The sequence below is a fragment of the Trichomycterus rosablanca genome, chromosome 20 (genome assembly GCF_030014385.1).
Source record: "Trichomycterus rosablanca isolate fTriRos1 chromosome 20, fTriRos1.hap1, whole genome shotgun sequence".
NCBI lineage: Eukaryota > Metazoa > Chordata > Actinopteri > Siluriformes > Trichomycteridae > Trichomycterus > Trichomycterus rosablanca.
Genome location: NC_086007.1, coordinates 24,444,595 through 24,463,041, shown reverse-complemented (window position 1 = coordinate 24,463,041; position 18,447 = coordinate 24,444,595). Strand labels below are relative to the sequence as shown.

The window sequence follows — 18,447 nt, the reverse complement described above, 5'->3', positions numbered from 1 at the left end:
ATCATTGGAAACAGGTGTTTGGTAGATATTTTCAAAACCACACTAGCACCTCTGAAAGAGCCTTTACGGGGCCCTTAATCCTCAATTACTGTACACGGTCACATTCACTTTGGATAAAAGCAACTCCTAAATGCCACACATGTGAAGTTAAAATGTTATATGAATTTCTAGATAATGTAAATTATTACTTAATTCTTAGCTATCTGTTTATAATACTGGTCCCAAACAATGTTGTGTTGTGTGTTGTATACAGGAGCCAGCAGAGAGAGTAATGAAGGACCCTACATGACACCATCACAGCATCAGTAACAGTAAATCTGGCTCCAACCAAGAGTCATTTTCAGATTATATAAAGACTCCATGAGATTAATTTACAGCCAAGTTTTTCTGTGCTGTATCTTGAAGGTGCCTCTATTCCAGACATATACTTACACACACATATGCACGTGAACATACACAACACACACATGCACAAATACATATCAATTCATCCATTAATTGCAAGACATCGCACACAGGGTCTCACACACCCACCCAGCCAGTGACCGGAGGTGAGGACTGAACCCAGGTTTCTGTGCCAGCTGAGTCACTGTTATGGCCACAAAAACACTCTTAATGACTTTCAGCTCAGTGACATCCAATCTTTGTTGGTCTATTTTTACTTTCCCAAACTCTATTTTCCTGCATTACCCATTATGCTACTTAAATACACTCATAGCTCACTAACCAGCAGACCAGCAGCCTAGACCGTGTCCATCACACCCTCATTTACACCTAGGGGCAATTTAAAAAAGCCAATATGCTTACTGCTATGTACTGTATTTAAGGGTGGAAGGAAACCAGAATAAGAAAAAAAAAAACACATTAAAGTAGTGTAATATTATTTAAAAAAAAAAACTAAATTACCCCAAACATCGACCATATTAGTTGATTTTATTCAAACAGCACATAAGTTTTATTTAGACCCCAGTTTTATTTAGGTGTCAATTAAACCCCGGCTTCAATAAAAGAGTGAGAAATCCATAACAGGGCTAAAGGTCGTTTCCCTAATTGACATATACTGCCTCCTGAATTTTTCCCCAGGCTAAGCAGAAAAGCCAGCTGTAGTTAGACTTCTTACTGCCTGCCTTGCTGTACAATAGGCAGGGGATTTGCTTTTCACACTGGTCAGATGACCCCTTGACCCTTAGAGAAAAAGGACTCAAAAGTCCTGAATTGGTGTGGGAGCTACAGACCTAATCCTGTTCCCACACGTTTGCCAGACGTGGCACAAAAGCAGCACCAAATACTTTAAATAATGTAAAGTGAAATGTCCTTCAGTTGTCCATGTAATTAAAAAGTTACATTTATTATGTTAATGGCTTTACACACTACATTTCAAAAACTTCATTATGGGACCACCACTTACACTACAGCTGTAAATCATGAAAGGGATTTTAATGATTTAAATGATTTAAACTTTTTTCTGAATGATGGCAGCACTTTTATATAAAATGAATTTAAAATATACATATAACAGCATAAAACTACAGCTGATAAATTATTTGTGGCCATATAAATATGGCTAACCTGACCGCACCTATAAGTACAAGGAACAGTAGTCTTTTGATGGAGTTAGAAGGAAATCCCAAAGTGTCACCTTACGGCGAGAGAAAATTTGTCTGGACGGTCAGACGCATTTTAAGAGCCTTTGAAGAAAGAGTCATAAATTAAAAGCTGCTAGATCACATGTGATCGTGTTTACAGTCCATTAAGTTTTACATTGCTATGGTCTTAAAGGATTTTGTGTAATAAAAAGACCCTGCTGTGGCCTTTTCTTGGCTTTGCACTGTCCCAGTTTTTTTTCTTGCATGGCAAATAAGCCAAATTAGTGGCTTTTAATTTATGGCATTTTGCCTGCATGGTTTGGGCCCACCTGCCGTCTAGGAGGAAAGAGTCACTGAAAATCGTTATTGATGGAATATGATGGAATTATTTTACGTTAGTGGACTCGTCTCTTTCAGGATGACAATACCCCTTATCTACAGACCACAAGTGGTCGCTGAAAGTCACTGGAAAGGGGATAGTGTTCTATCCTATGTAGGATCTATTCCAAGAATCCTTCAGGCAGCTATGGTGGCTTGTGGTGGTCAGAGATTTTACTAGATTTTTATTTTCATTTTTGTTTAATATTTGTACCCGTCTGTTGTTGCTTGGCTCCTTGGCACGTTCATGTTTGTTGCTTATTCCTGTGCTGATAACTGGTCATTAGGAAACTCACACTACTGCTGTGATTGACCTGCGACTAGGAAAATCAAGTCGCTGACTCGGTCACACTACACAAGTGGTCATGAGGGACATCCACCAGGGTTAGTCATCAATCAAGGAGGAACTCCTACCACCTACTCAAAATCTGCCAGTACTGGAAAATCTAATCTACACTAAGCTTAATGCGGGATACTTACAATGTTTAGCCACATTTGGTTGGAAGGGTTGCAGCAATGCAGGGCTGCAACATAAAGCTTTGATAAATAAGCTTGACACACAGGTCCCAAAATTCCAATTGTGAATGTCACTGGTCACGATGTCGAGACACAACTGTAGGTGCTTTACCTGCTCAGGGCTGTTTCGGCTGGGGCAGAGGAGGTCAACTGTACACAGTTAATGAAAGCTCATACCGGATCACGGACAATATTTTTATATCCTGTGCTATTCCAAACTCGAGCATATCACAATGGATTTTGCAACACCACCCCTGACATTCTTCCTTTAAATATACCGTTTCTTTTAAATTTACGAGCCACTCTAAAAAGCAGATGGGTGTGATTACGCCTCTGTTTGCATTTTAAATTCGGGTTTATCCCTGCATTCATTGACAGTCATGTCTTGGCCCCAATACAAACAAAATTATTCCCAGCCTGCCGAAACGGAGCCTTATTTACACTGTGAAATAAACAAAGGACATCAATATTTATTCAATCAAGACCTTATTAAAGGCTTTTTCAAACAACTCAGGAATCTAATTACATGCCACCTTGTTCAGCTACAGTCTGATAGAAAGGGCAGGGGTGTCCCGGGGCTGTATGTATGAAGGGTGTGTAAGCCTTAAATTATCGCTGAGCAACGGACTATGTAAAGATCAATATTTAAACGTAAAAACTGATGTGAAAGTGTGTATTTCTTTGCATACTATGGCAGCGACATTGTGAAAAATAAAACATCTAGAACTGGTTTATCCACAGCACAACACTTTTCTGAAATAGGCTTATAATTCAGTTCTCTGATGTCTGCAGAAAGAACACAAGGATTTATACAGGAGCTAAGCTGTGTGCTGTCAACCATTAGAAAAGATGAAACCATTGTTGAACATTAGTCTGGTCGTATTAAGACAATTGTCAAGGAGAGGTCAGATTTAGCCACCAGTACTCAGTTTCACTACCTGCTCAGAGAAACTGGAGTCTGCTTTAATCTATTTTATTTTCCTTGAAAAGGATGTTTATCACCTGTAATTTGTTTTCCACACTCACAAGCCACATCTTCATGTTCAGCTGGCAACTGGATGATGAAGTGGATAACGAGTCCTGCAGCCTTCCAAACCACATAAATGATGAATTTAGCAATGGTATACTATCATTTTCATTCCAGCTACTGATCCTACACTATACTAATACCAACTCCATCTAGAAGAAGATATACTTTATTTGTCATATATACATATACAGATGTACAGTACAATAAAATTCTTTCTTGTTTGGAAGCTGGGGTCAGAGCGCAGGGTCAGCCCCTGGAGCAGAGAGGGGTAAGTGCCTTGCTCAAGGACCCAACAGTGGCTGCATAGCAGAGTCTGGATTTAAACCGTCAATCTTCAGGTTAATAGCCCAAAGCTCCACCCACTAGGCTACCACTGTCCCAAAAACATCTAACTTGACTTATTTATAATTGAATGGATTTTTTGCACTCCCTTCCCAGTTTGGTCATTTCTAATCAAATATTACAATTCCACTTCCATTTGCACCCCTCCCCCCTTACTCTGGCAGAGGAGGGCCACAGCCCAGCAACCTGACCCATGTTGCTTATGGTTTGGTTACATACACAATATGGACAAACATATTGGGGCACCCCTTCTAATTGTTGAATCCACATGTTTCAGCAAAATAATTGCCAACAGATGTAATAAATCAATTATATAAAGGAAATTAGAGGCTTCCAACTTTGCAGCAACAGTTAGGAAAGGCTCTTTCCTGTTCCAGAATGACTCTATAGCTCTATAAAGACATGAAAAAAAAAGCTTGGTTAAAGAAACTCCAGTGGCCTGCACAGAGCCCTGATCGCAGCCAAACTGAACAGCTCTAGAATGAACTCTTGACTAACATCAGTGGTCACAAACTTACACAGACATACTTTAAAGTCTTGTGAAAAGCCTTCTCAGAAAAGTGTCTGTTGTTATAGGTCACTGTTTTAATATAATATTTTTAGTAGTGTTATTAGTTCATTTATACATTCTCAACTGCTCTTTTCAAGGCCATAGTCATGAATTGAACACTGGGGGAATAACTCTACCTTGGAGGTGGGTTCCTGCCATTCTAAAACATTCCTGCTATGACAACAACTATTGGGAACACTGATGAATCCTAACATTATGCAATGCTAGTGAGCAAATAGGGAAGGGGGTGGGGGGCGTGTCAAACTTTAATATATATTGTGATTACGCTTTTGGCTCTTTTACACTTTCAGTCACAGTGCATAACCACCCACTATTTTATTTTCAAATCAGAAAGGATTTAAAATAAGGCAAATGCTGACAGAACCAAACCCCTACTCTACAATGAATTCATTGGTAACAAATCTGACTTATGGATTAGGCGTACTGAGTGACACAATTATAAACTCTCACAAGTTGCCAAACCAAGCTGCTTCACCAAATACTGCAGATTCTATGCATCGATTTGACCAGACACTGTCAGATATCTGCTACACTTCCTTTGACCCCTCATGCCTTTAAATAAAAGACGCTGTTGGGCCAATCTACCAGAGTGAAGTACATCTTGTTTAATAATTAACACAACACAACACAACAAGATGCGTAGCTCAAGTTTAGCCACCGTTTATTTGGTGGCTCGGTTCACTGAAGTCAAGTCACACAGCCCTGTATTCTCGTTTCTGTAAATGATGGGACACAGGGCATTACTAAGAACCTGAGTAAATCAAGAGTGTGTTTGCAGCAATGCCCTGGCCTGCTTTCAAGAGTGGGACTGAGACATTAGCTGTAGTTTTATTTTGAGACAGGCTTAAGTAGGTCAGCCTTAGAGTTTGTGACAGAGCTCTGGCAGAGTGTAAACATCCGCACATGATGTTGTTTTTCTCTGCCTGTGCTGGCACCAAAATCCAAAACGTTCTTTCCCTCGCCGCCTATATCACCACTTTCACTCCCTCAATGAGTTTTACAGGCTTAACCCGAACCAGCAGGGTTTTAACATCTGGCACTTTTTATCCACCAGGTTTATTACAGCATTTTTCATACTTCCAAAAGTATGTGGACATCCCTTCAAATGATTTAGCAATACCAATTGGTAACAGGTGTGTAAAGCCAATTATATAAAGTGAATCAAATGTTTTCAAAATGTTCAAACTCTTTACCGTTTCTGGATGCCTGAGCCCCTACGATGGGATTAATTAAAATGAAGACTGTGAGCCAGGCCTTCTAGTCCAACAATAGTTTCTGACCTTATAAATGCTTCTATTTTTAATCAATATGGGTAAACATTACAGGCACACTTTGAAATCTTTTGGAAATGCTTCCCATAAAACTAGGGAACTGTTTACTATATTAAAACCAATGGTTTTGGAATGGAATATTTTCAACAAGTTTATGCTCAGATGACCATATTATTTGTCCCCGACACCTGATTTACATTTTACATTTACATTTTGTCACCAAATCACTTCCATCCTCAGGATCTGGCTCCGAATTCTAAAAAGACTTGTAAAGTGGTACCTCTGACTGGCTGTACCCTTTACTGGATGTGCTGCCAAGCTGACACAAAGATCTAGATGTTTAAGTTTGGGATAGTGGGTAGAACTGTCTGGGCACCACCCTATGTTCACATGCATTAACTATTGATACCGTGTGTGCCAGGAGAGTTACAGTTACATGCCAGTGTTTTAGAAAGGGCTATTGTGTTTCTCCCTGTGGAGCGCAGGTGACGGATATCGCACCCCGATCCGACCGTACGCGAGCGGCCGAGAGAAAAAACGAGTGTTCAGGCGTGAACTTCCAACTCTGAAGTAAGCTTAGTACAAATGAAATTTCATCTAATGAGTTAATAAGCTGTCTGGCAGAAAGATGATTAGGTCCTCAGCTTCATGCTCATAAAAAGGATGGCAGCTTGTTGTAATTAGGACTCAACCTTTTTATAGCTTCAACATGTGGATCATTAGCCCGATTGAGCACGTTTCTACCCAGAGAGCATATTAATTAGTGCAGTCTGGGATACCTGTACTGGCGCTCATTCTACCGTCTGCAGTGCCTCCCGTGAGACCGAACTGCAGCGAGAGGAACACCGAATGGCACCTAAAATAGAGGGCGGAGGCATCATTCAGCCAGGAGAGTTAGTGCAACATGGTCTTGTAGATGACCTTTGTCTTCTGGTCTCCTTTCACCTCTCAAAAACAAGCAGAAGGTGCACCAGCTATTCTAAATAGCTTCTCTAGGTGTCATCAAAAGTAAACCCCCCAGGTATGTGAATCTGTTTCATACACAACAAGCAAGGTCCTTAATCTAGTCTGCTGCCTGCACCAGTATTGCATTGGCTTAGAAGAGCCGCAGACTAGCATCTGCTCTCTCTGTCAGTCATCTGGTGCTTCCTTACACCAGCCAGCAGTGGATTCTCACAGATATGGAGAGTCACGCTATGCTCCATGTGTTCCTCTACTAATGTCGCCACCTCGACTGGACAGCGAAGGTCGTTATTGCAGCAACAATAAGGAAAACCCTCATCCAACCTTGCCTCTCTCAGATACGCCCAGTTGTGTCTCTTGAGCACCTGGTCGAGTTGGGAAGCACCACTGAGATTTAAATTTGAAAACTTGTGGCTGTGGGCTATCGTATTTGACTTCTGTACCACCTTAGTCCATAATACTGTATTTCTGGGGTACGCACCAGTGTGAGTCTGCCGATGAGCCTCCAGTGCTTCCTCTGTAGAGAACTGAGCCCCACACTGATCACACACCAGCGCCTTTGGTCCATCTGTGACAGAAAGAGCAAATGTGATTAGGATTTTTAATTTACTGGATATAACATCAAACTGGATGTTACATTATGTAACTCCATTCCCAAACAAGAACCTGTTTGAGCTCTTTTGAAAAGAACTGCAGCCAACAAATACTAAACAAACACTAAACAAACAGTTAAATTGATTGGTTACAATACTGAACACTTGTTCACGTTTTCTTGACATTGTTCCTGCTTTTTTCCAATGTTTTTGAAATTGGGGTTGTCCAAAAAATATTCTTCATCATGATTATATAAGATTGCATGGCATATAATGCTCACCTTCAGACAGTTTTGCCTCGTAAACTGTGCCAGTTTTCATTCTCAGCTGAGCTTCACATAAAGAGAAAGAAATCTGGTGCAATCTAATAATGATGTGTCTCATTCCCTCGAACCTGCATGCAAAGACGTTGTCTATTAATAGCGATCCAGACACCTGTAGCGCTGGCCTAGTCTGCCACGCAAACACTAAAGTAGGCCACAAAATCTCTTTTATTTTAAGAATGTGGTGTGCCTGACTGAATAAAGCGCACCACACACCTAAAAAAAGGTTCCTAATTAGGCTGCCGGGTTCTGCTCGAAAACCATTTAAACACAAACAACACATTTTTGCCTGCTGAATGAGTGCTTAGGATTCCCACCGGGGTTTTGGCTGCAGTGTATCGCTTTGGCACGGGGTTGTATTCGGCTCTCAAATCGCCAAGTCTGGGATCACTGGTTTTAATCCGTGCGTGGTACACCATAGAAATATGATTAACTATTGCAGAATAACCTATCTGATGTGCTTGTGCTTCTCTATGGCTTAAATTAATCCTATTGGATCTTTAACGTCATACAGGAATGTTATTAAAGCACATTAGGCCTTGGAGAAGAATTATTCCTGGTGATATTGATTTATTTTTTTATTTTTCCATTTTTATTTTTATGTTTTTATGTTTTTTGCGCTGTCCTAATTTGTGCACTCTGACAGGAAAGCAATATATCTATTTCTTTCTGTAGAAATAGGCCAGACTCAGGCCAGACTCAGGTCTCAGGGTCGGTGTGCCAGCGTATTAAAGTGCTGTGCCACCATGAGCAAAACAATTTTAGTTCCCTTGGTGATGACATTATTTATTGATTAATTGTGCATGTAGAGAAAAGGGATGAGGAAGAATTTAAAATATCGTAAGAAATAAACTAATATAGAAGTAAAGTTTATAATAAAATAAAATTATGATAACTGCATTTGTGTAAGTTTTTCATTTTTATCTCTCTGTGTCAGATTGTCCCAATTTGGATATACTCAATTCTCCTGTGGACTCTGGTGACCTCTGCCGATCGAGTAACACCCACGCTGGCTGACGGATTCTTACAGAGGGCCACAGTATGTAAAGAGTATTATGCTACTCTTTCATATCCTTTCGCCACTCATGCTGGCACCACTACCAGACAGTAGAAGTCACTGTTGCAGTAACTAGAAGTTGATTCTACAATCTGCCTCCCCTCCATCAGACTCTGGCAACTGTGTCTGTTGTGTGCCCGTCACACATGCCAGTGGCATAATATAACTGGAACCCAAGACTTGGGGCCTTGACAAGGGTGGATCAGCCTATGATGCTCCCTTGTCACAGTGATGTAACCTGTGGTAGAGTACATTTTTTTAATCTGTGACCCCAAATGTATAGTTATTTTTCTGCCAACCTATACTGTACTTAAGTACCTGTGTTAAATTTGGTTACCCGTCTTGACCAGGGACCAAGCATACCGATGTGTGCTGTAGGGAAAAACTAAAAATGATGCAGATAGAGGCGGCAATAGAGTGAGAGAATACAAGCACATATTAAACCCAACTGGTACACATTTTATAACAGTGGTGTTAAGAAAAAACATCAACTCGAACAGGACTACAGGAAATGTAATGACACAACTATTGAAGCGGGACAAACCTCTCTCAGCATCTTTCAGAGGTACCCTTGTGTAATTAGAAACTTAACTCATTGAGTATGTTACAGATAGTTTGGGATTTGCATTGGTACAGTTTTGTACTGTAGGTACACTGCAATCAAAAAGACGATTTAGGCTCCTGTGTCACCTGTGTGCTTTCAAATGCTAAACAAGGCCTAAAAACTCTCTTTGTACTTTCTCTTTGTAGTTATATACACAACTGTTGTTTTTATTTAACTAGAGTACAATGTTATGTCTCTGTATTCATTTTATGTCTGTATTTTGTTTTTATTTTATAAAAATATTCTTACTGATTTACTCAGTCCTTCCACTCTTCTTCTTTCAAAAGGCTTTTAAATTGGGAATTTTACCATCCACCATCTCAGAGCATCCATCCAGCTTTCGGCAAAAAAAAAAAAAAAGAGTCAATAAAATCTAAATCTATAATGACCCCAGGCTTGTCAAGTATCTATTTTTGCTCAACTGCTTCTAAACGGCTTTATTATGAGTCATTAAAACACCCACAAGCTTGAGAAAGCTAGCCAACGAGCGACTAAATTTAGCTTTTTACATCTCATTCTCGTACTGCTGGCCCAAAAGTGAAGCTGCACATGTGCTCTTAAACTCATGACAACCCACAAAGCAAAACAATAAAAAACAGCCTACTAGATCTGATCTACTCAACATTAATTATGTATATTAGCATTTAACCGTGTCTGGCTTGACACAATGCAGCTGTGTGGTGATTCATCATGTTCTTATTTTATAACAACAATGACAAGCAGGCACGCATTAGCATACATGCGCTCACGCCAGCGTACACCAATCCTGTTCGGACACGGCCGAGTTCATTCATGTGCACGAGCTGCGGCCGCACCCATCGCTTACTGCACCCTGAAGTGATGAAGCAATTGCAAAATGAAACGGGCTTCTGTTCCGATTCGAACAGCACACAATGGTACTGTTCATAAAAAATACGACATTTCCCCCGAGCAGCATCCCAACACGATTGCAATCACCCTCCATCAAAACACTTGGTGTTGATCTGGTGGGCAAAAATAAGAGTCTGGCACATATCAAATCAGGCCCGTGGCTTCTGATACTTGGCAAACGGCAGAATTTAAAGCTGCCTAATTCGATGGCTGGCCAAGAATTGAATCTTTTCTGATTTACAAAGACAGAACGGGACTAAGGATAAGCACTATAAGTATCAGATCAAAAACAATTCTTAAAAACTGTTTAGCTATAGGGTTATATTACTTACACTATATGGCCAAAACCTATGTGGAAACCTGACCTTTAGTTTTTTGTACATAGCTTTCCAAAAACCATGGGCATTTTTGTGGAATGCCCCCACTTTGCAGCTATAAAAGCCTTCACTCTTCTGAGAGTTTCACTCTTTCTTCAAGTTTTTGGAGCATATCTGTGGGAATTTGGGCCCATTCCATAAAAATAGCATGTGTGATTTATTCAACATTTCAGTTTGTCCCAAAGTTAGCAAATATGATTGAGATTTACCCACATTACACTCATTAAAACAAGCTTTTAAGGACATTTAAAAAAAAAAAGTCTCTGTATTGCTACCGGCCCATCTCTGACCGGCACTCACTAGACACAATTGGCCAAGTTTAGGGAAGGACAGGGTTTTTCTCATTGCTGCTGCAACACTGACTTCTCTACTGTCTCTACTGCTGGCTGGTTTAAAGAAGTGGCCACTGACTTAAGGCATGGCAGAAGGGGCAAAGGCTACACTGTAGGCCTCCTGAGCCAGCGTGGACTTGATGCAAGAAGCAGAGAAACTGGAAGTGACAAAACGGGACAAACGGGGGAAATGCGAAAAAAAAGGCTTTTAGATATTTCTACTGTGCCCTTATTTCCCACCCTGCTTCTATCATTGTTCAACCATGAAAGCTCCACGTTGTCATTTATTGTGGGCTGCTCTTTGAGACACATCGATTCCATACTGGCTCTATTTTATGTAAATAGGTCTGCAATTATATGGTTACAGTGGCGTCTCTGATTAGTTTTATGTTTGAATAAGAGTAATATTTTTACAGGAGCATTTATCATTTATTAATAATCTTCCTACATCAAGATGTTCAAGAGTTTAATGCAAACTGGCACATCTGGTAGAAATATATTATACACACACAAGCTGGCAAACACTGCCACACCTTTTGACATTCCCATTTAACTTTCTGTACGTACAACCCAATCTGTCACATCCTGTTAGAACAGCGCTCAGCCATTCCCCCCAGTCATCGACTGAACCCGCTCCCAGCACGCCCGCTATCCTGCTCCGCGCGTCTTTATTTTCGTCCCTGTTTTTCGTTTTTGTTTTGTATGTTTAGGCCTCGTCCTCCACCCCCTCGCTCCCTCCCTCCCTCTCTCCCGCCCCAGTGCTTGTGCTGTTTCAGAGAGCACTCAAGTTTGATTAATTTAGGGATTTGGGTACAGTATGTTCCTGGACACACATCTGCGAGCGATCATAAATGCACCGAAATGCTGGCAGAACATCCAGACCTGCAGGCAGCTGATGATGTCATCAGAGCGAGGGAAGAGCTGTCATAGCGCCAACCATCTCGAAGCAACAACAACGCTCTTTAGACAGCCAGACAGAGAGAGAGAGAGAGAGAGAGAGAGAGAGAGAGAGAGAGAGAGCAACCAAAATCTCACAGAGAGAGAGACAGCAATGCCAGGGTGGGTCTGAGATCAAATTGTTCACATATTTTGGATTTTTGGTTATAAGCAGGTGCAGCAGAAGGGGTTATATAAGGATAATGTTTTTTTACTTGGAAAATTACTAAAAAAAGATTACTATTATTATTAGTATTATTTATTTTCCTAGATTTTGTCTCAGTTAACACAATTCCACCCACTTGCCTCTTTTCTAACTTCAGCTTTTTGAACATTGGCATCATAGACAGATCAACATGTTTAAAGAGGAGCAGGAACTACCACCTTTACCACATGCCTTTCTCTAGATAAATGCCTTTCTCTAGCTGTTAGCTAAATGAGAAACTAGCTGACTGTTAGCATTCATCAATATGCATTTGACACAATCTAATTCAAAAACCAATAAAGGGTATTAAATAAGTGCAACCGTAACCTTAATGAAGACGTTACCAATAATGGGAGTGAAAGCGGGCAGATGAGACCAGAAATGGTATGGTCCACTCTAAGGGTGTCTAAAATCGTATTCTTCCAGACCTTCCACTTAAAAAGCAAGGTCAACTACGCTCTCCAGGACCCCAAGACCTAGTGGGCATGACCTCACCAGACTCACGTTATTAAAAATTAAACTGAAATTTTAATAATCTGACGAGTGATGAGTTGGTGATAAGCACCAGCATTTCACTTAACCTGATGTTGCTGCCACCAATTCCATGTTGGATGCACCAATCCCATTTCCCATTTTTAATAATAACTTTAAAAAACTGCAATATGGATTTTGATTACAAAAGAAAAGTTAAAAATAAAGTTCTTTTTAATATTCTAAAACATAATCGTCCAAATACTGTTGGCCAGATAAAGTGTATAATAATTTACAAAAACAAAAGGTGATTACATAATTTTTCCATTACTGTACATGCCTTGCCTATTTATCTAAATGATCTCTTTACTCATCTGGCAATGAATGTCGCTTACACTGTCATAAAACTATGAGAAGTCTGGCAATATTACAGCAGGTCATCCTTGATCCAAACACCCACACTGGTATGATAAAAACAAAAGTCTGGCAAGTGGACAGGAACAGAGGAAAGTCCCTTTAATACAGTGTAATTCATGCCTTCAGAATTGTGCAATAAACCCTTCACCGAGATAATCTGGAAAACAAAAACCTTAATGTTTTCCTGTTTTCACTCTTTTGCAAGAAAATGGTTTTAACAAGTGTAACAAGTGTCTTTTAATGATGAATCCGGATGTGCTGCTTCCATTTAAGATGTTCTTTTACACACTCTCATGGATTAAAAGCAGAATGTGGAGCTTAATAGTACAGACTGTCATGTTCTGTTGCATCACCTGGTCTTCTGTAAATTGGCCAATTTAAACATCAGTGTGCAAAAACACTGCCAGTTTACTGGATCTGAACCAGGACACAACGATACGCCAAAACTTGTGACCAGTTTGACCAAAGTACAGTGTTCTAGCTTGTGTAAATACTTTACAGTACTGAGTAAGAGAGTAAACTGAAGCTTACTCTATAAAAGTTTCTGATAAATATTGACGCTGTGCATTTGATTCCCAAGAACAAGTGTTGATAGTAATCTGTTGATTCAGGCTTATTAGTCTCATAAAGATTTTAGATAACCATAACGGTCTTCTAACTTATCTATGATCTCAACCTCAAACACACAAGGCGGGATGTAAGGCAATTTTTGTGCCACCCTTTTCTGCATAAAAAACTGGCACACTGGTATAAAATGGAAGAAAGTGTGCCATGTTCTTGGCAACCTGCAAACCTCATTTTCTTGTTAAATTAATATACAAATAACAACTGGGCATTACACAAAAAGTTTGAACGGTGTTGAAGCATCGTTACATATTGCACTTGATTTACAAAAGTATTGAAAGTACTTAAAGTACTTAAAGTGGTTGCCAGGTCCTTGCTATCTCTGGTATTGGATTCCATTTAATTATGGGTTATTTTTCCAAATTGGTGTTTGGCCAATTAAAGTAGATGTATTTTAGTTTTGTTAATTAATGTGATAATTTTAGGAGACATGCTGGAACACCTAGTAGCGTAGGAGCAGAAGTGGTTTATTTCCTTGCCTTTAGTCACTGTCTGAAGAAGTATTTACTTCTTCTTCTTATGTCTGGAAGGGATTTCATCTGGGCACTCCAGTTTCTTTTTGCTTTCCAATTCTTGCAGAAGTAGGATTGGCAGCTCTAAATTGCCTCTAGGTTCCCTGCAATGTACTAATGTGTACTAATCCTGCCATACACAAAGTTTTCCTAGTGATTCATGACTGACCACAAACACTAGTAAATAAAAAATAAAACGTAATTAAACCATTTAAAATTATATTGGGAAAACACTTGATTTTAAAACTGTGGACCCACTGAGCCTGTTTTGGCCTTGTTGAAACCTGCATTTTCTCTAAATTCCTAAGCTGTTTAGCAGCTCTATAAATTATTTCTATTTAATAATAAGCTACAGTCTTAGTGAATTGCAAATTAAGGCCACGTTAAAGGCCACTTTGCACCATGTCTCCTCGATAATGTAATGATGTGTCGTAGTGTGACGTACCTGAGTGAGACAGCATGTGCATCCTCAGCCGTAAACTGTCCAAGAAGTGCTTTCCACAGAACTCACAACCAAATGTTTTTGTGTCGCTGTGCAGTTTCCTGTGGACAAAACAAAGCACATGAGACATGCATAAACATTACATGACCAAAAGTATATAGACAACAGTTTTGTTTTATCCAAAACCATCACAACAGGCACAAAAACTTAGTTTTACTACATAAACCACATTGATAAACAATGGGCCACTCTGAAACTGAAATTTTGCCCTACTAGCTCTACTAGTGCTGCCCTGCTTAACTGTTCTGCAGATTATATAATTGTAAAACAACAGCTTCAACATTATGGAACCACATAGTACTTAAATGCATTCGCACCACTCACTACAATGTTCCAAACTGCATTTGGGAGCAACCTTAGCACAGATGCCATTTATCATGCATTCCCCATTCCATTTTCTAAGACCACCATGCATAATGCTAAGCATCCGCTGGTATAAAACAAAGCAAAGCACACTGCTACTGGTCTCTGGAGCGGTGGAAAGTCTCTGGAGTTCTCTCTTGGGATGAATTATGCTTTTCTTTCTGGCAGTCTGATGGCTAAATCTGGGTCAGATGAACAGGATCTAATGTGTAGCTTTCCCAGAGAAAATTATGCTTTTAGTATTATTTGAAAAGTGCAACATTCAGCATGCACACATGGAGGTGATGTTTTGTAGGTATTCGTGAATAGAAAACTGACGGGAATCTTAAAGTGAAATTGAAAGAGACGGCTTCGTAGCTAATGAGTTCATTCCGCCTCTTAAACACTTACAAATGACTTGGCCATGAAGTGTGTTCGGAATGATACTACTACAGGCTTTTAAACTGTAGGAAATGGAGCGTCAAACATGACGAAATCAGCAGGGCTGCAAATTGTGGCTGAATTTTACAGAAGATCTTGAGGTAATTGGCTTCTCCTGTTTGAAAAGCCGACCTGCAGGAGCAAATGTACTTCATGTCTACGGGGAGGATGGTGCTTTCTAAGAAAATGAAGTATAATTTGATTTAAAATCGATAATAATTTTGTGTTTCTCTAAATATAGTTCATATTCGTATATCTATCAGGGATTAGAGCGCTAATCAATGATGTTCTTAAGCATGCAGTGAACTGAGATGCAGAAGGGGTCACAGTAAATTTAAAGGTATTAAAGACATTTTTTCTTTTTTCCTGACCTCAGCCTTACTGAACAGCTCTGGAATGAACTGAAACATCCCCTGCAGTTTCTTATCTAACATCAGTGCCCAGCCATACAACTGTTCTTTTGACTAAAATTTCCCACAGACATACTTCAAAGTCTTGTGAGAAGGCTTTCGTGGCTGTTGTTATAGCTGAAAAGATCACATAAAGGTCTGTTGGGTCCAGCTTCCTTGGAATCACTGGGCACAATGCAGCAACAGACCACAGACAGGATGCCAATCCATCATGTGGCCTAAGCAAAGCCAATCATGTCTGTAGGGAGATGCCCGACTGGCTGATAGCACCGAAGGTGATTCGAACCCTGGATCTCAAAGGTAGTGGGCTAGCCTAATTTACCACTAATATAATTAAAATTATTTTTTTTATCGTTATATGAAAAATTAGATGTTTCCTAGATCTTTCTATGTGTTTATTTAGTATCAAAACACTCACTAACTCACTTTTTTAACCGCTTATCCAATTAGGGTCGCGTGGGGGGTGCTGGAGCCTATCCCAGCTTTTCAATGGGCGCAAGGCACACAGAAACACCCTGGACGGGGCGCCAGTCCAGCGCAGGGCAGACTAGTATCAAAACACTAGAATTTATTCAACTGATGAAGCTAAAAATAAAAATGCAGCCATAAATCTTTCTAGTGTTATAAAGTATTAACCTTTTACACAGAGTGACTTGACAGGTGTCACGCTTGGAGCCTCAGGGTGATCCTGTGCTCCAGTGTGCCACGCCCTTCTCTCCCCAGTCTCCGGCCAGCCTCCCTCTCCTGATTGGTTAGCTGGGGCTAATTAGCCCCAGCTGCTACTATTTAGGAGAGGCTCAGGGAAAGGCTGGTTGGAGACTATTTTCATGGTAACTCTGTTTGCGTCTGTTTTCTCTGCTCCTGGTACTCTGTCCGTTTGCTCTGTTTGCTCTGTTTGCTCTGTTTGCTCTGTTTGCTCTGTCTGACCTGTCTGACCTGTCTGACCTGCGTCGGTTTAGCCTGTCCGTTAGCCTGTTTAGCCCCGTTAGCCTGTTTAGCCCCGTTAGCCTGTTTAGCCTGTCCGTTAACCTGTTTAGTCTGTTTAGCCTGTTTGTTTGCCCCGTTAGCCTGTTTAGCCCCGTTAGCCTGTTTAGCCTGTTTGTTTGCCCCGTTAGCCTGTTTAGCCCCGTTAGCCTGTTTAGCCTGTCCGTTAGCCTGTTTAGCCCCGTTAGCCTGTTTAGCCTGTCCGTTAGCCTGTTTAGTCTGTTTAGCCGGTTTAGTCTTTGTTTCGCCTGTCCGTTAGTCCTGTTCAGTCCTGTTCTGTCAGTTTACCCTGTCTTGTCTTTATTATTATTAAATATAGTTTCTATTCCACATCTCCGCGTTTGTGTCCGCCCCTCCTGTCCGTCTAGCCCACAAACCGTTACAGAATAGTCTCCCTTATAGGACACAGCGAGATGTTACTGGTTCATACTTTCCCAGACTTTGGCTCTATGAGGTTTCCTCAAGTCTTCCCGCTTAGTAGGCCGGCTCCTTATGATGGAAGCAACCATAGGGTTGAAGGCTTCCTTCTACAGAGCCAGCTCTACCTGCAGAACCTTCTGGACCCCCAGCCAACTGAAATCGACAAGGTTCGATTTATGATGTCTCGGCTGAGGGGTGCTGCTCGTGAGTGGGCTAAGCAGCTTTGGTCTGACAGGGGAGTTGAGCTGAACTCGGTGAAGGATTTCGAGGGCCTCATGAGAACCAAATGTTCATGCAGCAAAGCGCCCACTGCTAATGTGGTCCGGGTTCCAGTGTCTCCAGGGTCCAAACAGCTGACTTCTGACGCATATCCAGGGTCCAAGCAGCTGATTCCGGACGCCTCTCCAGTGTTTTCGCAGCTGACTCCAGTGTCTCCAGGGTCCAAACAGCTGACTTCTGACGCATATCCAGGGTCCAAGCAGCTGATTTCGGACGCCTCTCCAGTGTTTTCGCAGCTGAGTCCAGTTTCTCCAGGGTCCAAACAGCTGACTTCTGACGCATATCCAGGGTCCAAGCAGCTGATTTCGGACGCCTCTCCAGTGTTTTCGCAGCTGAGTCCAGTTTCTCCAGGGTCCAAACAACTGGCTTCTGACGCATATCCAGGGTCCAAGCAGCTGATTTCGGACGCCTCTCCAGTGTTTTCGCAGTTGAGTCCAGTTTCTCCAGGGTCCAAACAGCTGGCTTCTGACGCATATCCAGGGTCCAAGCAGCTGATTTCGGACGCCTCTCCAGTGTTTTCGCAGCTGAGTCCAGTTTCTCCAGGGTCCAAACAGCTGGCTTCTGACGCATATCCAGGGTCCAAGCAGCTGACTTTGGACGCCTCTCTAGTGTTTTCGCAGCTGACTTTGGACGCCTCTCCAGGGTCCTCGCAGCTGTATGACGTTTCTCCAGTGTTTTCGCAGCTGATTTCGGACGCCTCTCCAGTGTTTTCGCAGCTGAGTCCAGTTTCTCCAGGGTCCAAACAGCTGGCTTCTGACGCATATCCAGGGTCCAAGCAGCTGACTTTGGACGCCTCTCTAGTGTTTTCGCAGCTGACTTTGGACGCCTCTCCAGGGTCCTCGCAGCTGTATGACGTTTCTCCAGTGTTTTCGCAGCTGATTTCGGACGCCTCTCCAGTGTTTTCGCAGCTGAGTCCAGTTTCTCCAGGGTCCAAACAGCTGGCTTCTGACGCATATCCAGGGTCCAAGCAGCTGACTTTGGACGCCTCTCTAGTGTTTTCGCAGCTGACTTTGGACGCCTCTCCAGGGTCCTCGCAGCTGTATGACGTTTCTCCAGTGTTTTCGCAGCTGATTTCGGACGCCTCTCCAGTG

The 18,447-nt window shown here is 41.4% G+C and overlaps 1 protein-coding gene across 2 annotated transcripts in view; it reads right to left on the bottom strand.

The window, feature by feature from the left end:
• zbtb16b (zinc finger and BTB domain containing 16b) overlaps positions 1-18,447 on the bottom strand; it is a 59,881-nt gene that overhangs the window by 18,255 nt on the left and 23,179 nt on the right. For both annotated transcript variants that reach the window (XM_063016298.1, XM_063016299.1), the window contains exons 3-4: positions 14,424-14,521; positions 7,139-7,225 (exon numbers count right to left, since the gene is read on the bottom strand). In XM_063016298.1, the coding sequence (XP_062872368.1) occupies positions 7,139-7,225; positions 14,424-14,521 (185 nt within the window). The remainder of the gene's footprint in view (positions 1-7,138; positions 7,226-14,423; positions 14,522-18,447) is intronic.